The sequence below is a fragment of the Pinus tabuliformis genome, chromosome 2_1 (assembly GCF_031772625.1).
Source record: "Pinus tabuliformis cultivar Carrire ecotype Pingquan chromosome 2_1, CPIR1, whole genome shotgun sequence".
NCBI classification, from domain to species: Eukaryota; Viridiplantae; Streptophyta; class Pinopsida; order Pinales; family Pinaceae; genus Pinus; species Pinus tabuliformis.
Window position 1 is genome coordinate 439,238,875 of NC_142299.1, and position 27,580 is coordinate 439,266,454.

General features: G+C 38.4%; 1 protein-coding gene across 1 annotated transcript; it reads right to left on the reverse strand.

Annotated features, from left to right (window-relative positions):
* LOC149200805 (disease resistance protein Roq1-like) lies at positions 1 to 27,580 on the reverse strand. Its single transcript, XM_089401078.1, is given in 10 exon segments — positions 1 to 187; positions 715 to 792; positions 865 to 938; positions 23,999 to 24,977; positions 25,050 to 25,144; positions 25,297 to 25,572; positions 25,698 to 26,150; positions 26,215 to 26,851; positions 26,965 to 27,025; positions 27,028 to 27,580. Coding segments are annotated over 10 exon segments (3,393 nt in total).

Genomic DNA, 27,580 nt, shown 5'->3' on the forward strand with positions numbered 1-27,580 from the left:
TCAAATTCCAAGCCTGCTTTGGAGGCCTATGAAGTTCCATACCGAGTTTGGTGGTGCCTGCAAAGAAGAACACCCACCCAAGTGAAGATGTTGGAGGCTCGTCAAGCTGCCAACCCACTCTGGGAGCGTCGACAAAGCGAAGAACTGGCCCAGGTGAAGCCATTGGAGGCCCGTTAAATTCCCAATCCAATCTAGGAGTGTCTGCAACGTTTGCGTAATGGCGCATCAGCGAAAGTGAAGATGTTGGAGGTTGGTCAAGTTGCAAACCCACTTAAGGAGCATCTGCAGAGCAAAACACTGACCCAACTGAAGACGTTGGAGGCCCGTTAAATTCCCAATCCAATCGGGGAGTGTCTGCAACGTTTGCATAGCGGTGCATCAGCCAAAGTGAAGACGTTGGCGACCCGTCAAATCCCCAATTGAGTCTGCTAGTGTTTTCATAACCGAGCACCCTCCCAAGTGAAGTCGTTGGAGACCTGTCAAGCTCCCAGCCAAATCTAGGAGCATCTGCAAAGCAGAGCATCTGCCCAAGTCAAGATATTGGAGGCCCATCAAATTCCCAATAGATTCTGGGAGTGTTTGCAGCATAGAGCACCCACTGAAATGAAAACGTTGTAGTCTTATCAAGTTCCCAACCGAGTCTGGAAGCATCTACAAAGAGAAGCACCTACCTAAGTGAAAAAGTTGAAGGCCCGTCAAGTTTCCAATCGAATCTGGGAGCCTTTGCAAACCAGAACATCCCCCAAGTCAAGACGTTGGAGACCCGCCAAGTTCCCAACCGAGTCAGGTAGCCTCTGCAGAGAGAAGCACTCACCTAAGTCAAGACTTTGGAGTGACGAGAAGTTACCAACTTAGTTTGGGGGCATCTGGAGAGTAGAGCACCCCTCCAAGTCAAGACTTTGGACTCCCGTTGAATTCCCAACCGAGTCTGGGAGCGTCTGCAGAGCAAAACAGTTGCATAGGTCCAAAATTTGAAGACTCGGTTAAGTTCCCTAGTGAGTTTGGGAGCATCTGCAGACTAAGCAATACTTTAATCCAACGTGTCTTAACGAATCCATGTGACAGAATTCATTTGGAAAAATTTCAAGGTGACTCTCGTGAAAGAAAATTTTTTGGAGGTGCTTCAATGTTCTAATGGACTTTGGAACTTTTGAAAGGGGAGCATGAATATACAATTCCCTCAATTTGAGAGGTGCGTGCAATGTACATTAATAAAGTGTGTTTGACACTATAAATGTGAACATTTTGGCATTGTGGTATGTGAAGATGATTATCAAGTGCAAGCGATATTTATAATTTGGAGAAAAACAAAACAAAAATCTGCTTCAAAGAAAAAATAAAAGATTACCTGATATTCATGTTGCCACAGTGTTTGTAGGTGGCTCACCTTCTGTATATATAAAACTCGTAAAGTTTTAAGTGAAATAGAGGAAGGTAAGGATGAGTATTGGAAATTCTCCCAACGGAGATATATTAGTTGTGGTTACTGCCCAACCCGGAATAGGCGTTCAACAAAATAACATTAAGCCCTAAGCAGTTGTAAGCAGGTTAGGTTGAAACTATCTGCAAGGGTTTCCAAAGATTGTTCAGAGACATTTCCGTGAACCATTATAATTCCACGCACCTAAATTGATCACCTTGAACTTTTAGAAACAAGATGGTTAATCTTGAAAAGTTGTAATACTTCAAAACTTCAAAATATTAACTCAAATTTATTTTGATGCCCGTTGAAATCTACAAAATACTTACAGGAGATTTCGTCAAAAGATTATGAAGAAGGTTGTCAGTCAGCCACCATAGCCGAAGCTCACATCCAGGAGTTTCCTTTGCAAGATCTCTGCCAAGGTCTCTAACATGGTCATGCATTCTTATAAAATTTTCATTGTCGACCTCAACAAGGCATATGTTCTCTAGGTTACGAAGACCCAACCATCCTTCCCAATCAGATCTGTGTTGGAAATAATAATCCCAACTACCGCAATAAACACCCTAATAGCAGCCATACTTTTCAGAAGTATTTTTTCAAGTTGTGTCTTGGTTTGAAGATGGAAGGACTGAAGCCAGAACAGAAGTACCGCGCGAACCATTCTGTAGCACATCACATGAAGTTTAGAAAATATGGGCAAGCATTTACAGTGCGACTATTGTCCATACTCCATAAACACCTATGCGATTACTGTCCACACTCAACAATAACATCGTATTAATTATTTTGCTTTGTCATGTATTAATGTCAAATTCTATGTTGAGATAAATATAGATGTAAAAGTCATTTTGTAAGTGAGGGAAAGAGAGGTTGGGTAAGTTAGACACCTAGAGGTCTGTGAGGAGAAAATTGTAGAGCAAATTTTGGTGGGCGCGTGAAAACAACAGTTACTGTGTTTTACTATGTGTTATTCTGCAACCCCTCGTGAAGTGTAAATCACTGTAAACCTTTGTTTTACTTGGTGAATGAGCCGCAGTCTCATATAAATGTATTTTCATGAATTAGAATTTAATCTTAACGTTTTATTGTGTTGCTCCAAGCTTACTCTGTTTTACTTTGTTTTTTTGTCGTGAGTGAATTCTGTGTTTTTTAAGCCTCAGGATAGCTACGTGAAATCCTTGTATAGCTGCGCCAAAATCCTTAACGCATGTGAACTCTCTGCGAAACTACTTTCCTATGCTTCTTCTCCCCTCTGTCTCTCCACCTAAATCCTATTTTCTAACATGGTATTAGATCAGGTTAAACTTTGTTAATGTAAAAACAAGCGTTTTCAGGTTAAACTCTGTTAATGTAAAAACAAGCATTCTCGGGTTAAACTCTGTTAATGTAAAAACAAGTGTTTAAATTTACTAGAAGTTAAAATTGATTTGAAGGAAGATTGTTTTTATCATATTTACGAGCAGGCAGAAAGTTTTTTCCTTACACTTAGAAATGGAAACATCAAGCACAAGATTGACTAATCCTCAAATACCTCAGTTTAAAGGCAAAAATTATGATTATTGGGCTATTACAATGAAGGCCATGTTTTCTTCTCAAGACATTTGGGATTTGGTGAAGAATGGTTTTCAAGAACCAGCAGATGCAGCAGCATACAATGTCCTGTCTCAAGCAAAAAGAGATTTGTTAAGAGATAACAGGAAGAAGGATGCAAAAGCCCTCTTCTACATTTTTCAAGCAGTTCATGAAAGTGTTTTCCCAAGGGTTGTAGTAGCAATGAAGTCCAAGCAAGCATGGGACACCCTCCAGACAACCTACCAAGGCATGGCAAAAGTCAAGACAACAAAGCTGCAAATGTTGAGAAGAGACTTTGAAACACTTTGTATGAAAGAGTCTGAGAATGTAGACTTGTTTTTTTCACATGTAATTGGGCTGGTTACTCAAATCAAGTCTCATGGTGAGACACTTGAGGAAAGAAGAATAGTTGAGAAAGTTTTGAGAAGTTTTCCAGCAAGATTTGATGTCATTATTTTGGCCATCGAAGAGACAAATGATCTCTCACAGTTCTTAGTGGATGGGCTTAATGCATCACTGATTTCTCATGAACATAGATTGAATAGAGAAACAAGCTCCTCATTGGAGCATGCCTTCAAAACACAAGTATCATTTGGTCAAGGTCGAGGCAGAGGAAGATCATATGCTGGAGGAAGAGGAAGAAGACCACACAGAGGTGGAAGAAGTATCCCTTCAAGCTCAAATGGAAGAGGCAGTAATCAAAATCCAAGTCAAGGCCCAAGCCAAAATCAAGCACAAGGCCAGAGGTATGATAAATCTCAAGTTCAATGTCATTACTGTAAGAAGTATGTTCATTATGCAAATGAATGTAGAAAGAAGAAATATGACAAACCAAGCATAAATTTCACAAAAGAAAGTCAGAACCATGATAACATGTTTTTAGCTTGTAATGTAGCACAAGAAAAACAAAGTGATATGATATATGGTATCAAGATTCAGGGTGTAGCAACCACATGTTAGGAAACATAGAAACATTTTCCAATCTAGATGAAAGTGTGAAATATGAAGTGACATTATGGATTGATATCAAAGTCTTTGTCATGGGAAAAGGAAGCATTAATATCCTAACAAAGAAGGGGGAGAATAAGTACATATCATATGTTTACTTTGTCCCTAGTATGAAGCATAACCTCATGAGCATTTGACAGCTCATATGAAAGAGCTACAATGTCTTTTTCAAAAATGATGTGTGCACAATTTTGGATGGACCTCCATTCAGACAGTTTATTGCAAAGGTTCAGATGACAAACAATAGAATGTTTCCCCTAAAAATAAGATCAAATTTGCAGAGAGAAGTTGCACAAACAAAACTCTCAATGAACCCACAAGGGGATGCAAGAAAAGATGCATCTGTCATACAAGTAAACTTTCAAGCAGAGGTCAAAGATGAAAATTGGTTATGGCATTTGATATTTTGACATCACAACTTTGGAGGTTTGAATTTTCTACATAGGAAAGGCATGGTGAAGGGACTACCATTCATAGAAAAACCGGACAGCCTATGTGAAGTATGTATCTTGGGAAAGCAACATAGAGAGACATTTCCAGTAAGAAATTCAGTAAGGGCAAAGGCACCTTTGGAGATTGTCCACTCAGATTTATGTGGACCAATGTAGACACCATCAATTCGTGGCAGCCACTATTTATTGACCTTCATAGATGATTGCACAAGGAAGACATGGGTCTATTTCTTAAAACAGAAAAGTGAAGTGTTTGAGCACTTTCGCCAATACAAATCTCTTGTTGAGAAGCAAAGTGGACAATACATCAAAGTCCTCAGGACTGACAAAGGTAGAGAATACATCTCAAATGATTTCCTTCATTTTTGTAGGGATCATGGAATTCACAAGCAATTTACAACAAGGTATACACCTCAGAAAAATGGTGTGGCAGAAAGGAAGAATAAGACCATTATGGAAATGGCGAGTATGACGAAGGCAAAGCATTTGCCAAATGATTATTGGGCTGAAGCTATCGCTTTTGCAACAGATATCTTGAATAGATGTCCAACCAAAAGCGTCCAGAACATAGTTCCTGAAGAGGCATGGAGTGGAAGAAAGCATAGTGTCACTCACATGAGATTTTTGGGATGTGTGGCGTATCCACATGTCCCGGATTTGTTGAGGAAGAAGTTGGATAGCAAGGGGGAGAAATGTATATTTTTTGGGTACAGTGATGAATCCAAGGCATACAAACTCTACAATCCATTAACCAATAAGGTCATAATCAGCAGAGATGTGCAGTTTTTAGAAGAGAAAGCATGAGATGGAAGTTTAGAGAAGACAGTCAATGTCAAAGCATGTATACCACATGAGGACAAAGAGGAATTAACAGCAACAAGTAATTCTTCAACATTGACTCCCACTACTCTTATTCAAGCGCAACAAAGCAAGCAACAAGCAACACCATCAACAAATAATAGGACAATTTTGCGCAATCAAGCAAGTGCTTCTCCAAGCACGCCGCAAAGCGCAACACCAAGTGACATGTCAATCCCATCTTCAGCAAGCGTAGACCAAAATTCAGAAATTTAAATGAAATTTATGAGCAATATGAAGTTGATAGTAACACTAGTCTGAATTCCTTATTTGCCTTGTTTTTTCATGTAGATGACCTAATCCATTTTGAGGATGACGTAAAAGAATAAAAATGGGTTGCGGCAATGGAGGAAGAAATAGAAGCAATAGAAAGGAATGACACATGGGACTTAGTGAACCTTCCGAAAGGAAAACATGTTATTGGAGTGAATTGGGTCTATAAGACCAAAAGCAACATTGAGGGAAAGATTGAAAGCCACAAAGAAAGCCTAGTCATCAAATGATACAAGCAGTAGCATGGAAGATATTACATGAAGAAATTTGCACCAGTCACGAGGATGGAGATAGTGTGCGCAGTTGTGGCGATTGTCGCGCAACATAAATGGAAAGTGTATCAAATGGACGTAAAATCAGCATTCTTGAATGGAGTGTTGAAAGAGGAAGTGTATGTTGCACAACCGCCTAGTTATGAGGTAGAAGGCCAAGAAGACAAAGTGTATCGGTTGAGGAAATCTCTTTATGGGTTGACACAGGCACGCCCGCATGGTATAGCAGGATAGATGCCTACTTGTTGGACAATGGTTTTGATAAATGTGACAATGAGCCTACTCTCTACATCAAAGAGAGCGATGGTAAGATTCTTATTGTTGTCTTATATGTAGATGATTTGATTTTTACAGGCAGTGATGATTTCCTCATCGCTGATTTCAAACAAGTCATGAAGAGTGAATTTGAAATGACTGACTTGGGACTGTTAAGATATTTTTCAGGCATAGAAGTTAAGCAAACAGAAAATAGCATTTTTATCTCTCAAGTGAAGTATGTGGCAGACATATTGGAGAGGTTTAAAATGCATAACAACAAGCCTGCACCAACTCCAACTGTCATGGGGTTGAAGTTGAGCAAAGAAGATTGCAACAACAATGCCAATCCAACATTATATAAAAGCATGAAATGTAGCTTGATGTATTTGACTGTCACTATGCCGAATATAATGTATGCAGTAAGTTTGGTGTTGAGGTTAATGGAGACACCTAAGGAGACACATTGGCAAGCAGCGAAAATGATTCTAAGGTATGTTAGTGGGACAAAACAATATGGAATTTTGTACACAACAACAAGTGATTTCAAGTTGGTTGGTTACACTGACAGTGGTTGGGAAGGAAGTGTCGATGACAAAAAGAGCACGTCAAGATATGTTTTCCATATTGGTTCCGAAGCCATTTCATGGGCCTCCAAGAAGCAGCCAATAGTGTCATTGTTAACAATAGAAGTTGAATATGTCGCAGCAACAACAACAGCGTGTCAGGTAGTTTGGATGAGGAGGATGTTGAGGGATCTTCGTCATGACCAAGAGGGAATGACAACTATTTTCTGTAACAAAACCTTAGCAATTGCATTCTCAAATATTTTTTTCTTTCACAAGAGGACCAAACATATTGATGCTAAATATTATTTTACTAGAGATTTGATTAACAATGACGAAATTGTGTTGCAGCACTGCAGGTTACAGGAACAATTTGCTGATATCTTCACAAAGCCATTGGCACGTGAAAGTTTTGTTTATCTCGGAAACTGTTTGGGAATTTTCAATAAGGGCAATTGTGATTAAGGGGGACTTTTGGAAATAAAAGTCCCAACCACCACAATAAACACCTTGATAGTAGCCATACTTATCAGAAGTATTTTCTAATTTGTGTTTTTGTTTGAAGATGGAAGGATTGAAGCCAAAACAGAAGTCCCGTGTGAACCATTCCGTAGCACATCACAGAAGTTAAGGAATTTAATGAAGTTTATCAAATACGAGCAATAATTTACCCCAGCGGTTAGAATTTAATGAAGTTTGTGCTATGTGAAGAAGGTCATATTGGTTGTGTTGTGTCAGTTCCACTTCCTTAACTATATATGGGGAGTTGAATCAGATTGTAGTAGAATCTCATCACATGTTTACCCCAGCGGGTCGGTTAACTTGGGTAAATGTGGGAGGAGGGTGTTACAAGATCAATGCTTCTTCACGAGTCTGAGATAAGTATGAGATATCTATGTTCATATCTATTGTTATGAACTATAGATTACATATTTGTGACATGTTTGATGAAATTCCTGTCACGGATAGTAGGGTTCAGATCAATTTCTTATATCAATTATTGCATTAGTAGCCTTATTCCATCGCTATTTATCATTTCTGAAAATTTCATGAAGTTCTGGGCAGTGGCCTGAGTCTTGGCCCTAAAAAGTGGCACAATATTTGGGGTCACTAGCTGAGAATTGGTTGAAAAAGTCCACAATCGTTGGCATGCCTTGTTGTGGGAGTGACTAGAAGACCTCAGTCGCATGCATGGCTTGTCATGGGAGCAGCTGGGGGTCCAGATCAATGAAATGTCAAGTTATCTCAAGGCTTGGTCACCTAGAAGGGTTAGTTAGCTCCTGAAGGTTTATGTGTGGAAAATCATATTGGTTTGGTTTTATCAGTTCCACTTCCTTAATTGTACATGGGGATTTGAATCACATCATAGTAGCCTCTCATCACATGTTTACCCTAGCGGGCTGGTTAACTTGGGAAAATGTGGGAGAATGGTTTTACATTACCAATGCAATAATTAACTATCCATCTTATTGTTGGGTTGTGTTATATTCTTTCCATGACTAGATCCCCTAGTTAACTAGGGGTTATAGGGGGTTTGACGGGGTCGGGTAGCCCCCCTCTACAAGGTCCAGGGCAACGGCCCGGGGAAATATTTTTTGGACCCTATATTAGGTGAGTGAACCTACCTATAGTTTTGTGCATGGCTTTTGCACATGGTTTTGGGCGCGATGCTTTTCGGTCCATGGTATTGGATGCTTCGACATGTATATATATATGTATTGTAACATATGAAAGGAAAATAATGAAAAATCAATCTGGTAGTCCCGGTTTTGGGATCTAGGGGAAATATCTGTGTATATGTGTTATGCTATCGCATTGTTTATTTTATGTGTTTTAGAATTCGTATGCAAGTAATTTCTCTATGGGGTTAAAACCTACATTTGGTATCATAGTTGTGTTAGCTTCAAGAGGACACCTTAGTTACTGAGGGGTTTCCCTCGGGCCTATGGTAGACCCTGTTAAGTGGGAGATCTACAGGATCGATTCTGGTGGTGAAAGAAGATGGTGAGCAGTGGAAAGATAGAGATCAAGAAATTTAATTGTCAGAGTTTCTAGTTATGGAAACTCAAGATGGAGGATCTATTGGTAGATAAATATCAGTGGATCACTATAGATATGGGTACTTAACCAACAGGAGTGTCTAATGAACAATGGAAGAAGTTGGATTGGAAGGCAAAGAGCACAATACGATTGTGTGTCTCAAATTTAGTATTGCTGAATGTATCAGGGGAAGCTACGACTAAGGCTTTGTGGGTCAAGTTAGGAACTTTATACCAATCTAAGTCTTTGCTGAATAAATTGTTCCTACGGAAAAGGCTGTATAACCTGAGGATGAAAGATAAAGATTTGGTGACAGAGCATTTGAACGCATTTAATACTATGGTAAATCAGTTATTATATGTTGATATTAAAATTTCAGATGAAGATAAGTGCATCAGTTTGTTGTGTTCTCTACTAGATTCATGGGATAGTCTGGTTATTTCAATAGGTAGAAATGCAACTTCCTTGTAGTTTGATGAAATAATCTCATCCTTACTAATGGAGGAGATGAGATGGAAAAATATGGAGAGCCAAAATGGTGATGCCTTGTCTATATGAGCACAGTCCCTGAACAAAAGCAAAAATAAGTCATCGAGTGGGAGATCTAATTCTAGAGGGAGATCTAAGTCTTCAGCAAAACCTGTAAAGGTGGTGTGCTGGAAATGTGGAAAGGAAGGGCACTACAAAAGGGAATGTAAATCTAAAGCTCCTGACAAAGGAAAGGGATCAGATGATGCTCCTTCTGCAGAGTCGAAAACCACCTCAGATGAAGGAGGGGATGCGTACTTGGCTTCTTCAAGTACACATGTAGATCAGGAGGCATGGTTGATTGACTGAGGTGCATCCTTTCACTTCACTCCCCATAGAGAGTGGTTCTGCGAGTATGAGAAATATGATGGTGGTGATGTCTTCTTGGGGAATGACAGGAAGGCTAGAATCATTGGTAAAAAAAAAGTCAAGTTGAAGTTTCAAGGTGGAAGGATTAGAACACTTCCGGGTGTTTTGAATATTCCTGCATTAGCCATAAATCTAATTTATCTAAGCAAGCTAGATGATGCAGGTGTAAAAACAGTGTTCGAGAAAGAAACTTGCAAGATGGTTCGAGGAGCACCGGTATTGATGTGGGGAGTTCATATTGGAACTTTGTACAAGCTGCAAGGTAGCACTGTTATTGATGGGTGCAACAATTCTATGGTTCCTGAAAGTGGAGCAGAAAATATAGTGGTCTCTAGAGAAAATACCACGCTATGGCATCAAAGGCTTGGACATATTGGAGAGAAGGGCCTTTGAATACTTCATGGTAAATTTATGGTAGTCTAAGGTATGACTAATAGCTCTCTGGATTTTGATTTCTATGAAAATTGTGTATATGGGTAGCATAATCGGGTGAGTTTCCCCTATAGTGGTAAGAGGGCGAAAAAAATATTAGAGATTGTGCACAGTTATGTGTTTATACCAGTGAATGTTCCATCACTGGGTAAGTCTTTGTACTATGTATCATTTATAGATGACTTCTCAAGGAATACATGGATATACTTCCTCAAGAAGAAATATGAAGTCTTTGACAGGTTTAAAGAATTTAAGTCTCTGGTGGAAAACAAAACAGAGAAGAAGATAAAGGTGCTAATGATAGATAACGATGGAGAGTTTTTCAGTAAGGAATTTGAAGAATTCTGTAAGAAGTGTGGTATAGCACGACAAAAGACTACTCCATATATACCTGAGCAAAATGGAGTTGCAGAAATAATGAACAAGACGTTGATGGAAAGGGCAAGAAGCATGCTAAGTGGTGTCGAGTTAGGACATGAATTATGGGCAGAGGTAGTGGAGACTGCATGTTACCTGGTCAACAGATCACTTTCATCAGCGTTGGAGGATAAGACTCCACAAGAGGTATGGACTGGTAAGAAACCCTCTCTTTCACACCTGAGGGTATTTGGATGTGATGCATATGTACATGTTCTAAAGGAGAAAAGAACAAATTTGGATAGTAAATATGAAAATTGCATATTTATTGGGTATAAGGATGGTTTAAAGGGTTATAAGCTTTGGAACCCAGTAACAAGGAAGGTTGTGTACAACCGAGATGTGGTGTTCAGAGAGGTGAAATATATTATTAAACATGAAGTGCCATCAAAGGTACCTGAGAAGATAGAGTTTGAGCTAAAGGAGGAAGAATCAGACTCTATAGCAGAAGAGGAATCAGAAGATGAAGAGCCACAAACTCTGGTTGTGAGAAGATCAGTTTGAGAAAGAAGGCAGCCAGAAAGGTATAGTCCATCTGCTTTCTGTTCAAATTTTTCTTTATCTATTACTAATGATGATCCCAGAACTGTGAAGGAAGCAATATATTCAGAGGATGGCAAACTCTGGAAAGAGGCCATGGTTGATGAAATGGCATCTTTGCACAATAATGAAGCATGGGATCTGGTGGAGTTTTCAACTGGAAGGAAACTCATTGGCAACAAATGAGTGTTCAAGAAGAAGACGAATGCAGAAGGAAAGGTGGAGAAATACAAAGCTCAGTTGGTAGCAAAAGGTTATTCCCAAGTGACGGGAATTGATTTTGGTGATATTTTTCTCATGTTGCCAAGGTAGGTTCTATTAGATTACTTTTATCTGTTGCTGCTGCTTTTGATTTTGAGGTAGAACAGGTGGATGTGAAGACAACATTTCTTCACGAGGATCTGGAAGAGGAGATCTACATGAAGTAAGCTGAAGGCTTTCCGGTGAAGGGTAAGAAATAACTGGTATGCAAGTTAAAAAAGTCTTTGTATGGGTTAAAACAGTCACCAAGGATGTGGTATCAGAAATTTGATACATTTATACAGGGACTTGGCTTCACCAGAAGAAAAGCATATCACTGTGTGTATTTTAAATTAATTGGTGACCGTGGTATTTATCTAGTCTTGTATGTGGATGATATGTTGTTGGTTGGAAATGAAAAAGAAATTATCCAGGATTTGAAGACCCAATTGTCCTCCAAATTCGACATGAAAGATCTTGGTGCTGCAAACTATATTTTGGGCATGGAAATTAAAAGAGATCGGGCAAAGAGGAAGCTCTGTTTAAACCGGAGGAAGTATGTCGAGACAATACTGCAGAGGTTTAATATGCAGGATAGTAAACTGGTGAAGGTTCCTATTCCTGTAGGTGTGAAGTTATCTGTTGAACAGTGTCCCAGGACACAAGAAGAGGAAGATGACATGTCCCGTGTTCCATATGCAAGTGCAGTCGATAGCCTAATGTATGCAATGGTCTATACTAGACCAGACATTGCACATGCAGTGGGAGTATTGAGCAAGTTTATGTCAAAACCAGGGAAGGAGCATTGGACAACAGTGAAACATGTTTTTAGGTATTTGTGTGGCACTAGTGATTATGATTTGTGCTACCAAGGAAGACCAGGATTGGACAAAATATTGGATATTCATGGCTTTGTTAATGCAGGCTGGGCTGGAGATCTGGATCATAGAAAAGCTACAAGCGGGTATGTGTTTAACCTATTTGGAGATGTAGTCATTTGGATGAGTAAGAAACAATCTATAGTGGCACTATCAACTACGAAGGCAGAATACATGGAAGCCACTTATGCAAGCAAGGAAGCAGTCTGGTTGCAGAGATTGTGTTCAAGTATGAGGTTAGTGCAAGGATCTTTAAGGATAGATTGTGATAGAGAAAGTGCAATTTTCTTGGCAAAGAACCCTGCTTACCATTCAAAGACAAAGCACATTGATGTTCAGTATCACTTTGTGAGGGATATGATAGAAGACAAAAAGGTGTTGCTGGTAAAGGTGGACACTTTGAAGAATACTGCAGATGCATTGACAAAATTTGTGAGCTCTGAGAAGTTCTCTTGGTGTAGAGAAACAATGGGCATTGCAGGGATGGATAAATGACTAAGCTCTCCTGTGGAAAGAAAACAACAAGTGGGAGAATTTTGGGTTGTGTTATATTATTTCCACGACTAACTCCCCTAGTTAATCGAGGGGTTATGGGGGGGGAGGGGGTGTGGAAGCCCCCCCTATCCAAGAGGTTTGAGGGGGGCGGTAGCCCCACTCTACGGGGTCTGGGGCATCACCCCGAGGAAAATATTTTTGGACCCCATATTAGGTGGGCGAACCTACCTATGGTTTTGTTCATTGTTTTCATACATGGTTTTGGTCGCGATGGTTTTCGGTCCATGGTATTGGATGCTTCAGCATGTATATATATGTATTGTAACATATAAAAGGAAAATAATGTAAAATCAATCTAGTAGTCCCAGTTTTGGGATCCAGGGGAAAACCTTTGTGTATATGTGTTTTATGTGTTATGCTCTCTCATTGTTTATTTTTTGTTTTAGAATTCGTGTGCAGGTAATTTTTGTTGGCATTATGATACAGGTATGACATAAGTGTTGTCCTTGATGGCAACTCTCTCAGATGGAAGATCATAGTATAGCAGGTAAACAGAAAGAATGAAGAAAGTAAGGTATACGCAAGTTCACTATAGACCAAGCCGCGTGTACACGCAAGTTAGCAGACCAAAAGGTGCGTATAGAGTACACATGCACTTTCACGGAAGGAAAGGCACGTACATGTTGGAAAACTAAGTTTTGGTCTGTGGTATTTGGTCCATGGTATTGACCCCAGGTCCAAGGTATTGGTCCTACGTGGTTTTGGACCATGGTATTGAGGGAGGCCTAAACCTATATAAGGAGAAGAATATCATTAGGCCATAGTGCAAGCATGCAAGTGATGAATATCTGATGAAGGGTGAGATCTAGTATGCAAGTTATGGGTATGTGATGCTTTGTTAAGGATGCACCTATGTGGCGAATGAAGGTTGATGAACCGTGACTATGAAGACTAAAATGAATTATCATTATATGGTATGATCATGAATAGATATGAATACTGGCACATGTCTTATCATTTATATCTTATGGTCTCGGTGTATCTGAAGTTGAAAATTGCAGCGAAGGTATAAGTAATTATTTTCAGATCTGTACACGGGTTCCCTTTGGTGAAAGAGCATATACACGCTGGTTCGACACAACCAAGTAGCATATACATTATGAGATTCAATATTTGAGGTTGTTGTTGGTTCTAGTGGTTGTTGCAGAGTTCTAGGTTTTGCTCTGTGTTCTGGTGACTCTGTTTTGATGACAGGGTTTCAGTGATTCATTTGTTGGGTGATTCAGACATTGATGATGCAGATATAGTTGATGGTTGTATCATAGTGGTGATTGTGTTGTATTGATGGATGCAGTTTGAAAATTTATGAAACATGGTCCCTGGAAGAAAAGAGAAGGTCGTAGCCTTCTATAGGTCGGCGCCTACGTAGTAGTAAATATATATTGGCTAGTACAAGAGCTAGGGGGTTGTAGCTCCCTTCTAGTAGAAGCTAGAGAACAAGAGACAGTTGTAGACTTTTGCAAGTGGGTGCCTGCATACTAGTATGAGTATGCGCTAGTACAAGATTGTAAACAGGTTTTTCTTATCTTAAAGAAAACAACAGCAGGTGGTTTTTGTCCCGCATTAGGTTTCCACCTTATATCATGGTGTTCATGTGTGCTTCTTATGTGTGATGATCTATTATGTTTTACTGCACTTGTTTACTATTTATATGGTTAATAATGTTCTGATGCACTCATATGATGAATTACCTGAATTATAAGTTTGTTGGATATACGCTAGTTGCATTAAACATAGTTGTGTATACACGTGGGTTCCCTTAACTGAAGTAGCGTATATGAATCTGATAATGGAAATGAAAAGGTTATTGATTTGCTAAAACTGATTCACCCCCCCCCCCCCCCCCACCCCCCTTAGTATTATTTCCAACAATTTTTGTATGGGGTTAAAACCTACACTTATGATAAAGAGTTGTGTGCCTTGGTACAAAGCATGAAGAAATGGAAGCATTGTTTGATGGGTAAGGAAACAACTATTCATACTGACCATAAACCTATGCAATATTTACAATTTCAAACCAAGCTACAACAAGATAGACATTTCAAGTGGATTGTGGATGGGATTTATACAATAGCTCCATTTGGTAATTAGGTACAAGAAAGGTATATACAGCAAAGTTGTTGATATGCTGTCAAGCCCTATTGTTAATGGATTTGTCATTCTTAACTATAACTCAATCATGCATGAAATTTATATTGAATAATATGCTCAAGATGATGATTTTAAATATGTTTATGCAACTTTGATTTAACGCAATCATGTTGAAGAGTTGGATTATCATGTTCATAACAAGTTGTTGTATCATCTTGGCAATTCATGTGTTCCACAAGGTGAAAGAGTCAACATCATAAGTGAAGCTCATACTTCTCTTATTACTGGTCACCTTGGTGTAGGAAAAACAGTTTCACAATTACATAGATATTGTTATTGGCCTCACATGAATGAAAGTGTTTCAAGATATGTAAGAGGAGGTTCTATGTGTTCTAATAGAAAGCCTAGCAATAGGAAATTGGGGTTGTATACTCCACTTTATTTCTCGTCCTTTGGAAAGTATTTCTATGGATTTTGTAGGAGGACTACCAATGTCAAAGAAAGGTCCTGATTATTTGTATGTTGTTGTGGATCATTTCAGCAAAATGTGTGTGTTGATGCCATGTAAGGAATATGTTACAACTAAAAAAACCACAAAGATGTTCTTCCAAAATGTATGGTACACTTTGGGTTTCCCACTTCTATTATTTCTGATCAAGATTCTCGATCTTTCAGGAAATTTTGATCAAGTTTATGGGAATTGATGGACACCAAATTGAAGAAAAGCACAACATTTCATCCAAAAATCGATGGCCAGTCAGATGTAGTGAACAGAACAATAGTACATATCCTTCATGGATACTGCAACAAACATCTTAAGCTTTGATATGAACACTTACATTACATTTAGCATGCCTACAATAGAGCTAAGCATTCTTCAACTAAGACATCTCCATTCGAAGAAAGTTTGGGATATTTACCAAATCTCCCTTAGATTTTACCTTTGGGAAAGATGTCGCAATAACAAAGCAAAGCGCTTCATTAAACAAATTCATTTGGTGCATCTGATGGTACAAAAACAGTTGGAGAAGAGTCAAGCCAAGTACAAGACGAGACATGACAAGCATCGTGTTGACCACATCTTCAAGGTGGGAGATCAAGTTTGGCTATATATTAGCAAGGAAAGACTTCAAGGTGAAGGTAAAAAGCTCAAGGCAATCAAATATGATCTTTTTACAATCTTAGAAAAGATTGGTAATAATGCTTTTCGATTAGATTTTTCACCATACATGAAAATTTATGTCGTCGTGAATGTGGAAAATTTGAGATTATATGAGACTCCTATGATTGAATATCAAGGAGAGAATGTTCAGATTCCATCCATATAATACTTTTCTCCTGAATACTTAGAATAATTTTAGCAAGATACTATTCTTGACAGGAGGATAAGAACTTCACGCAGAGGCAACATGGAGTATCTTCGTGTGGAGCTCAAAGGAACTAATCCAAGTAAATTCAATTGGATTGAGATACGAAAAGTGAGGGAGTTTTACTTCACTTACTTGCTGGCTAAAACAAGACTTTTGGTGGTTCTAAAGCTTCTAGTGGGGAGGAATTATCTAGGGGATCAGAAAAATGCTCAAAAATGTAAGTACTCAAAATCACTCAAAACAAATGCCAAATTATAGTGTTTGTTGTCTTGTTTCTAACATTGCTTGAATCGCCTCAATCTGAAGTCGTATGAGAAAGTTATGATGTTCTAAAGTTTTTTCCAAATAACTAAAAAGTCAAATAATAGAGTTGACTGGGTTTTTGACTCCGCAATCCATACGATGACGTCATCAAATGACTATGTATGGTACAATTTCAGACGGGCCAATCCCATGCTGACACGTGGAAGGGTCATACAAGTTGGGTTGGCAAGATTTTATTTGTTGGTTTGTTTTGTTTATGACCAATCATAGGTCGCCATGTGGCGGATTCTTATTCGAAATTATTTTTTCAACAGGGCCAAAGGGCCTCGACAGGGTTCGTCCCCTAAACCTTTGGCAAGCCATCACAACACCTTATTAGCACACCAATGCAATGGTTCTTAACATAACATTGTGGGCATTTTTATTTCAAACCGAGTAATGGCACATTTAGGGAAGAGGGGTAGAGTAGTTATACGTAGCCCCTAGTCTTATATGCCACCACACAACTAGTTGGGAGGAGCCGAAGGCAGAGGGGTAGGGACTAGGCCCAAACCTTGGTTCTATGTGGTGCCCACATGACCATCAGTAGGAGGCTACAACAGAGGGGGTGGGAGGATATCGGTCCTCAGTCACAAAACAACCCCATAACCAATGGTTGGAGAAACATAACTAAACTGGTGGGGACATTCGGTTAGCCTGACCCTTACCACATGGGCCATACGACCGCCTATTGGGGCTAAAAATTGGGTGCTTAAGGGGTTATTGGCGGAGTTAAAAAGGTGACATTTTGTGCATTTTTTCTGCAGGAATCCCATCAACGCTAGACGAATTTGTCTTTCGGCAGGCAAGGAAAAGTCAGAATACATAGAATGGTTAGCCATTTTTGCAGAATTACAGAACAAATAACAAATCTTGGTTTCAACAGGCATATCTTGCTCATTTTTAACCTTTTTGAGCTCAAGAAGAGCCTAGATAGGGGTTTTTGAGCATTCTAAATCCATTGGCAGCACTATTTTTCTATTTGAGCATATAATTGAAGAGGTCCAACATTGGAAGCTGGACCCAGAGACGTAGCCCAAGAAGGGTCAACTCTGGTATCAAATTGTTGTGTTGTGTTTCTTTTATGGTTCATTTTTCTTTGTTTTATTTCTACAAACTAAACTAAAAGCACTAAGTTTATGTGCTTTTGCAACTTGATCCATCTCCCACAATACATAGACTTGCAATTTTGTTTTAAGAAACCTTCAAGTTTTTAATTTCAGATCAACTAGTCATTATATGAGTTAGCGAGAGTGTTTTGGTTGTTGCATGGTATCACTATGTAACAACATATGAATTACAAGTACTTTGAGGACTCCACTCTCTTCGATCTAAATTTATTGTATGTAACATCACATTCTGAATGAATAGAAAATATTTGAAATCTAATTTGATTTCTCGTGTGCAGGCTTAAATCACTCTCTATTATGCTTTGTGATTTAGTCATTTGAATTAATTTAATACAGTATCCAAAACCAAATGGTTGGGGTTGTGCACTCTATAACAACAATTATGGTTTTTTAATTCATGTTTGGTTGCTGCAAGACCTTGGATTGTGTCACATCACATAGTATTCTAAGAATGGAAACTTCCATGCATAAATACTAGATTAGTTATATAAAATTTTCAAAGAAATATCAACATTAGTGACATGTTTTGTATGATGTGTTTAACCTTCAAATGTATAGGAACTTCCTATCGAAGCTAAAAATCACATACTTTTCATTTTCACTTCCTCGCACCTTGTATCTGATGAGGTGGAAATTGATAGTGAACCACCACTTTCAAAGTTATATTAAGTGAGTTTGAGCCATAGTCAGAACCAAAGCTAGTAATCAAAGCCTAGAGCTAGAGTCAACCAAGATCAGAGTCTAAGATGTAACCGGAGACAAACTCATGTTCCATGAACAAAATTTGGTTTATGGTCATCGTAAAACCAACAGTTGGTTTGTGGTCCTCCTTAAACGACCACTTAGTAGAAGATTTATTGCTTCTGCTATATAACTTGTAGTCATATTCAAACCACCATTTCAATAGTTTGTGGTTATAATTAAACCATTATAAAATTCACTTCCATTTAGTAGAAGATATAAACTTCTAGCAAGATTAGGAATTGCTCTAGGAATTGAATCACGCCAAGTTCTATAGTTGGTGACTAGCCTTAAACTACTATTGATAGAAGACTTTGGCTTGTACTACCTTTTTGATTTGTGATCTTCTTTAAACCACCACTAGTAGAAGACCACGATTTTTTCTACCCCATTTGATTTGTGGTCTTCCTTAAACCACTAGATCTATAGATCACATCTAGCCATTGGTTGTTATTTACCTTCATATTCCAGCTCTCTTCTTGGACTCAAATACACCCTTTGGGTTAAGGTAGGACTAGGGTAGGGGTGAATATTGGAAACATAATCCATAGGGAATTATGTAAATTGTAATATTCACTTGCGCAGAAATTGAAAAGCCACAAGTGAACATCAAGAGTCATGAGAATTCCAAGAGACCTCTTCGAATATGAAACCAAGAGTCATAATCTTATGTATTTATGTGTATCACATGACTAATATTTTAATTTCATGTTTATCTAAACTTTCAAAAGGGCCAAATGAAAACATGAGAATAGAACCATCCATTGTCTTTGGCCCATACAATGATGGATAGTTCTAATGGAAATAAATTCATAACCCTGAAGGATCAAATCAGTGACAAAAGACAAAAATCATACCTCTCCTCAAATGTGATGATAAAGGGAGGGAGATGGTTACATGGAAATTTCAATGTATTCATTGTTATTATAGTGAAGATATACTAAATTGATTTAAAGTTTATCATTATTTTTAAAATTGTATACACTCCCTCGATGGGGGTGTAAATGCAGATGGAACGGGGGCCTTGGAAGCTACACCCACCACCCTGAGTACACACTCAACATTTAAAGAGGGAGGACGAAGCTTTCCCTTTCATGCATGTGCATGCAGTATCACAGTTGGTGGTGGTTTTATTTAAGGTCTTCGATGGGTGGTGAGACATTATGTGGTGAGTATAGAGGAACCAAGGTAAGGTCCTTGGCCTCCTGGTGTATTTCCTTTGTTCATTTTGAGTGTGTGAGAATCTTAGTGTTGTGGGTTGTAGTGGGTTTCAAAGGTTGGAAAGGAGGTCATGTTGGCCAGTGTAAATATCATTTGAATGCTTGGTGTTCCCTAGATGCCTAGTCTTGTTCATGGATGCTGGGAGATTACTTTCTAGAAGTGTTATTGGGGGCTTCTAGTCTCAAGTGCAACGTGGAATCCAAGGTTATTTATTTTCTATTCTTAGTTTCCTTATTTAGGTGTTTCATCGGGTCTAGGTATGTGTGTCTAGGGGACAAATCTTTGTGTATGTATTTTCATCTTTGGTCTAGGGATTCTATCTGGAGAAATTTATTAATTTGACGTTGGGTTTTTTTTTGGGGGGTGCATTTATGGCTTAAGTTGGGGCTTGTGAGTCCTATTCGAAGTGAATTACGAGGGTCCTGAAATGTTGGGTCGTTTCCATGGAAGGATGAGCGTTGGTTGTCAAATTCATTTTCTAGTTGCACACTCTTGGTTTGTGAAGTCATTTGGTAATGGTATTGTTTTTCTCTTGTTCAATGGTTAATGGGAAAAGGGTCTTGGTCGAGGATATTTCATCCCTTGTCTCAATCAGTGGGTCTTTTGTAAAGTTTGGGTCACATGTCTAGAGCTTTTGTGATGATTTGGTATCTTGGTATCATGGTCTTGTAGGAGGTGGGTCACATCCATTCTCTTGTTTTTTGCAGGTAGATGCATTCATAGCAGTTGCAATAAGTGTGCCCCCTGAGTCTCAGCTATGTCGCAAAGATAGAGAATGAGGTGCAAAATGGGGGAAGGTGGAAGAGCTCAGCTAGGGAAATGAGGCGTGAGACTTTGTGCCCATGACTTGGCGGCCACATATTTCAATTTTGTTTCACCAAATACTTGGAAGAAAATTTGTAAGCTTGAGACCCAAGCGGGGGGAAAAGGACAATACTTTTCAGATTCCGAGCTTTTGGAGGACATGTTGGCTTGGGTTCCTCACCCTGGGCATACTAGGGGAAGGTGGCAGAAATAAATAAACTATGTGGATCTTCGTTGGAAAATGAAGACCTTTTTGTGCCTGGTCTTGAAGGATAAGCAAGTGGAGAAGTACAATGCTTTTTCATCCTTGGAAGACATCGAGAGGCTGCTCAGGAATCAAATGTTTTTCTTGGATAGGATTGACTCCCACTTGGCACATGTGGAGAACCATATTTCTGTGATTTAGATGGTGGGGACCTAATGGATCCTCCTCGTTCTAGTGTAAGGACTTCGACAAATATTTCATCCTCCTATATTAATCATGGAGCATAAATGGTAGGTAGTGCATTTTGTTGGTCTTCTGGTAGTTATTGGTCTATTTGTGTAGGGCAATTGTTATCTCTTTTGGTCTCCTTTTTGTGTCGGCATAGGCCGGTTGCGATGTTGTGATCTTCGTGGTGGTTCTCGGCTCATTTTGCAAAGAACTTGTTATTTCTTTTGGATGCGACAATTTAGTCTCAATTTGGTTGTCTATGTACTGGTCATAGTAATTTTTTAAGGTCTCTTATGTTGGAATTCTGGTGGGATCTTTTGTTGTTTGAAATTTGTAGGTGACATTTATACTTGGGTAGTCTATTTGTTATTTATGTATGGGATAGTTGGGTAGCAAGACAGTCCAATTCTAGCTTTGGCCTCAATGTAACCTGGTTATGGGAGTCTTTTGGTCCTCTAGTCGTTAATGGCAACAAGATGAGGAGAGGTTTTATCCTCCATGGTCACTTTTGAAATCCATGTAAATTTGTTTTCCAAGTAATATCATAACATTAATTCACACACACATATAAACTTCTTCAAATGGAGAAGGAAAGAGTTTAAATTAATCTTAACAAAATTAATATAATCAATTCAACCTCGAAAATTCATTGTGTCTAGTTCAAATGGTTGAAAGGATAAATTGTTACAATCTCTATCCAAGCTCATATCTTATTTATGACATGATTAATCTTCATGATGACCTCATAAATTAAGAATGTAAAAGATTGAGAATTACAAACATTAAAAGAAAAAGAATTATTGGAACTACAAATATCAATTCTTGAGATACCTTGTAGTTGAAAGGATAAATTATTATGATCTTTATCCAAGTTGAATCTTATTTATGACATAATTACTCTTCATGATGACCTTGTAAATTAATAATTTAAAAGATTGAGAATTAAAAATATACACAGAAAATGAATTGCATATATTAATTGTGGAGATACCTTATTAGGCTCACTTGCAAATTTCACCAAAAAAATATATAATTAGATGTTAATAATAACTGGTTGGAAAAACTAAAATTTTAAATATTCATTAAATTAAATATTTAATTTTTAATTTATCCTTTTGTAAACGATTAAATTCTAATATATATATGTGTGTGTGTGAGAGATGAAATATATAAAAAAATAAATAAAATATTATTTTAATTCTTCATATTTTTAAACATTTCTTTTATTTCTCTTTTTAAATTCATTTGTTCCTTTTTCTTCTTCTTATTATCTAATTTTAAGGTCAAGGGCAAGCCACATACCAAATTGGTGTATGAGACCCCTTGTTTGGCCACCTCAACGCAACCATTTGATTGCTAAGTCTACAAAGGCATACATACTCCTGCAACCTCTTAGGAGGAAACATACATACTTTTGATACAAAAAGTTTAGATGTCAATGTTATCAATGTTATTTGGAGAAATTGAATTTACGTGAGAAGAATAACAATCATTCCTCACAACCCCTTAATGAACTCAGTATATTAGATAAATTTGCATTCCTTAAAAATAAAAATAAAATAACCAGCATAAATCCAACTTAAGTACGGATCATGAGCCGAGAGGGATCAAATTTCTTCACGAGTGAACTTTTTTATAGTGCAAAATACATTGTGTTGTTTTTCATTGTATTTTTGAACACTAAATAAAGTATCTATAGGCGAAACTAAAAATTTTAACCATAAAACTTAATTTCCTATACACATGTACAACATAAATTAGTTAACATAGATCTTCAAATAGTTTATTTAAATCTCTTGTTAAAATATTTTTGAAAAATATAAGATTTAAACTTCTCATTCACACAATTTTTTTTTACTTCTAATTAGTTTACAACGTATTCATTTTTTTTTTAATATAGCCAACATTATTTTTCTATTTAGAACATAATTTTTATTTTCACTGGGCATGGAGGGACAAGCTTACACATCCCCTCATACTGGGTTGTAGAATGAGCCTTGCGGCTCAAAAATAACTTAATTTAAACCATATTAGTTGGTTCCAAAGGTCGACCAAATCCTAACAATGTGATTAATCCCAAAAACTAATATCTACATTTTAGATCACAAAAGTCTTAGATCTAACTTAATTTAAACTTATTATGATTTAAATATCTTTTAATTGTTTTTAGTCAAAATTCAATTAATTTTTTTAAAATTTTGTTGGAATTGTAAAATTGTTGATTGAAATTGTATAATCTAAAATAGTAATTTTTTTTCTAAAATATTCCAAGTATCAATACTTTCAAAAATACAATTTCATTTTGACCATATAAAAAAAATCTAATCATAATCATTTGGAAAAAAATCCAAATCATATAATAATCAAATTTTCCCTGATCATAATTTCTAAAAAAAATAAAAAAATCCAAATCATATAATAATCAAATTTCCTCTAACCATATTTCCAAAAAAAAAAAACCAACAAAACCAAAAAACAAATCTTATAAAAATCCAAACCATATAACAAATTTTTTATTTTTATTTTAAAATCTAAATTATATAATATATATTTTCTTTTTATTTTGTAAAAATTCAAAAAAAATACCAAATTTAATAAATATTAAATTAAAAAACCTAATAAACAACTTTTCATTTAATTATTTACTTTTTTTCAAACCAACCTAAAACTTTTTATTTAAGACACTCTTTATATTCTTGTTAAAAAACCTTTAAAAAATCTTAAGAGTCTTAAAATTTTATTAATATAATTTTTTTAAATACATTTTATATTCATATGATAAAAAACTATAAAAAAAAGACAGATTTGGAACCAACATGAAACATCATACAAATTCATAACTGTACAAAATTTTCCCTAATATAATATTTTCAAATGCATTTTATATTCATATAACCATAAATTTAAAAAAAAAAACCATACAAACATGGGTAAGACTGCCAAACATTATCACCCAATGAGAAAAAGCGGGCGTGCCGCTGATTGAGTTAATACCACAACAGTGCCGTTTGGGACATTTCCAACGACCTCAAAATGCTTAACTGTAGACACCATCCGTGAATTGCAACACCCTTCCAAAATGCTCAACGTTGGAGTCCCATAAAGTTTCCAACCTAGCGTGGGAGACTCTGCATAGTAAAGACTTTGGAAACCCGTCAAGTTCCCAACTGACTCTGAGAGCTTTGGATGGTCTGCACAGTGGAGAATATACCCAAGTTCTTAACCGAGTCTGGTAACGTCTGCAGAGCAGAACACCGGCCCAAGTTAAGACTTTGGAGGCCCGTCAACTTCCCCAACGAGTCTGGCAGCGTCTGCAAAGAGGAACACCCGCCCAAGTAAAGACTTTGGAGGCCCGTCAACTTCCCAAACGAGTCTGGCAGCGTCTGCAAAGAGGAACACCCGCCCAAGTGAAGTTGTCGGAGGCTCGTCAAGTTGCCAAACCACTCTGGGAGCGTCTGCAGAGCGAAGCACTGGCCCAAGTTAAAAAATTGGAGGCCCTTCAAATTCCCAATCCAATCTGGAAGTGTCTGCAGCGTTTGCATAGCATAGCATCCGCCAAAGTGAAGACGTTGGAGACCCGTCAAATCCCCAATCGAGTCTGGGAGAGTTTGTATAGCAGAGCACCCTCCCAAGTGAAAACGTTGGAGACCTGTCAACCTCCCAACCGAGTCCGGGAGCATCTGCAGAGCGGAGCACCCGCCAAAGTCAAGATATTGGAGGCCGATCAAATTCCCAATTGAGTCTGGGAGTGTTTGCAGCGCGGAGCACCCACTCAAATGAAAACTTTGCAGGCTTATCAAGTTCCCAACCGAGTCTGGAAGCATCTGCAGAGAGAAGCACCCGCCTAAGTGAAAACGTCGGAGGCCCGTCAAGTTTCCAATCGAACCTGGGAGTCTCTGCAAACGAGAGCATCCGGCCAAGTCAAGGCTTTGGAGACCCGTCAAGTTCCCAACCGAGTCAGGCAGCCTCTGCAGAGAGAAGCACCCACCTAAGTCAAGCCTTTGGAGTGCCGTCAAGTTACCAACCGAGTTTGGGAGCGTCTGGAGAGTAGAGCACCCGTCCAAGTCAAGACTTTGGAGTCCTGTTAAATTCCCAACCGAGTCTGGGAGCGTATGCAGAGCAAAACAGCTACCCAAGTCAAGACTTTGGAGAGCTGTTAAGTTCCCCAGTGAGTTTGGGAGCGCCTGCAGACTGCAGCAATACCTTAATGCAAGGTGTTTTAAGGAATCCATATGACATAATTCATTTGGCAAAATTTCTAGGTGACTCTCCCACAAGACAAATTTTTGGAGGTGCTTTAGCGTTCCAATAGACTTTGGAACTTTTGAAAGGGGAGCACGAATATACAACTCCCTCAATTCTAGAGGTGCCTGCAATGTACATTAATAAAATGGGTTCGACACTGTAAATGTGAACATTCTGGCATTGTGGTATGCGAAGACAATTCTCAAGTGCAAGCAATTTTTATAATTTGGAGAAAAACAAAACAAAAATCTGTTTCAAAGAAAAAAGAAAAGATTACCTGGGATTCATGTTGCCACAGTGTTTGCAGGTGGCTCACCTTCTGTATATATAAAACTCGTAAAGTTTTTAGTGAAATCCAGGAAGGTAAGGACGAGTACGGGCAATTCTCCCAGCGGAGATATATTAGTTGTGGTACCTGCCCAGCCCGGAATAGGCGTTCAACAAAATAACCTTCAGCCCTAAGCAGCTTTAAGCTGCTTAGGTTGAAGCTGTCCGCAAGGGTTTCCAAAGATTGTTCAGAGACATTTCCGTGAACCATGCTAATTCCACGCACCTGAATTGATCACCTCGAACTGTTAGAAACAAGATGGTCAATCTTGCAAAGTTGTAATACTTCAAAACTTCAAAGGATTAACGCAACTTTATTTTGAAGCCAGTTGAAATCTACAAAATACTTACAGGAGATCGCGTAGAAAGATTATGAAGAAAGCTGTCAGTCAACCACCAAAGCCGAAGCTCAGGAGTTTCCTTTGCGAGATCTCTGCCAAGGTCTCTAACCTGGTCGTGCATTCTTATACAGTTTTCACTGTCGAACTCGATAACGCATCTGTTCTCTAGGTTACGAAGACCCAGCCATCCTTCCCAACCGGATCCATCCAATATTCTGATGACGGTATCCCTGTGTTCTCCAATGAAAAAACAGGAAATGTCTAAGAATATCTGCTTTTCCTCTTTATCCAGGGCGTCATAACTAATTTTTAGTGTGCTTTGAATATCACTGGGAAGTATTTTGGAGGTTTTGTGCAATTGTGCTCTCCAATATTCTAAATCATATTTTCCACAAAGAAGGGCTCCAAGCACTTTAAGAGATAAGGGCAACCCATTGCAGACATCCACAAACTTTTCCACCACCTCCTCAAATCACTTTAAGAGATAAGGGCAACCCATTGCAGACATCCACAAACTTTTCCACCACCTCCTCAAATCCCAACGCAGGACGGGGCTGACCAAAGGCATGGGAGCAAAAGAGTTCTTGCGAGTGCTCTCGATTTAGGCCTTTCAGCGTGTAAATAGAGGACTCTGCGATCCCTGAGCTTCTGAGCACGTCTTTATTGCGAGTTGTAATTAAAATTAAGCTTCCTGGATGAATAGTATCTTTAAGTGGGGAAAATAATGCATCTAGTTGATTAATATGATCAACATCGTCTACAACAATGAGAGCCCGCTTAGAAAAAGAGATATGCCTTTTGAAGGCCCCCATGCCTTCATCAATGTTGTTTATATGTACATTCGAGAGACACAAACGTTTAAGAAGGTTACTCTGCAGGGAAAGCAAATTTCCTGATCTGACATCAGACAAGAAGCAAGATCGATCGTAATTTGACATCTCCCGATTGAATAATTCTTTGGCGATGGTCGTTTTTCCAATTCCGCCAAGACCCGCAATTCCCACAACACTCGGCTTCCCGCTTTGCCGTTGCAGTGACACTGTGATGTCCACATCCTTTACTTTTTCAAACAGGCCAGTTGGATATTTAGCGACATTCAGAAGTGGTCTGCGAACTTTTTTCAGAACTTGTTCAACGATCTCATCAACGAGCAGTTCTTCGTCACTGAATAATATCCACAATAAATGTCTGTCTGTAAGGAACGCCTAAAAGATATCGATATCCTTATTAATCCACCAAATTAAAAGCTAAGAAGGGAGAAGCAGGGGCGCTCTTACCCATTACACGCCTTCAGGTCAATGCCGCTTGTGTCTGCTACACTAGAAAGGGCATTCCTCATTTCTCAATAGTTTTCGAGTTATGCCGTGGCCTCTTTGTATTGGTTTGAGGATCTATTGTTGTCTTCTTTTCCAGCATGCACAGGGCTCGAGCATACGCTCCATTTTCGTCCTCTTTACACAGAAGGATACACCGGAGTATGCTCAGGGCTCGAGCATAAACTCCATCTTGGCTCCGCGTCCACCGAAGCTCCCAAGGATTGACATGATAAAAGACGGGAATAATTGTTGAGCCCGACTCCAACATCAATACTAATTCTTTGAGACACCAACTAGATTCAGCATATCTTGGAGAAAAAATTGCAACATCGACCGTGGCAGTCCGAATCGCCTCTTCGATTTGAGAAGTCACGCTATCTCCCTTTTCCAATTCTGGCTGGTCCAAAAATACGCGATGGTAGATATGCTTGGCGAGGTCTTCCTTCACGTCAGGACCACGGTGATTTATGAATACATCAAAAACATAGCTGCAGCTATTGCCCTGTGATATGGATGTGGTGGAGGATGCCGAGCAAGTAGCCTCACCAACTGTTGTCAAGTTAATCATATCTGTCAT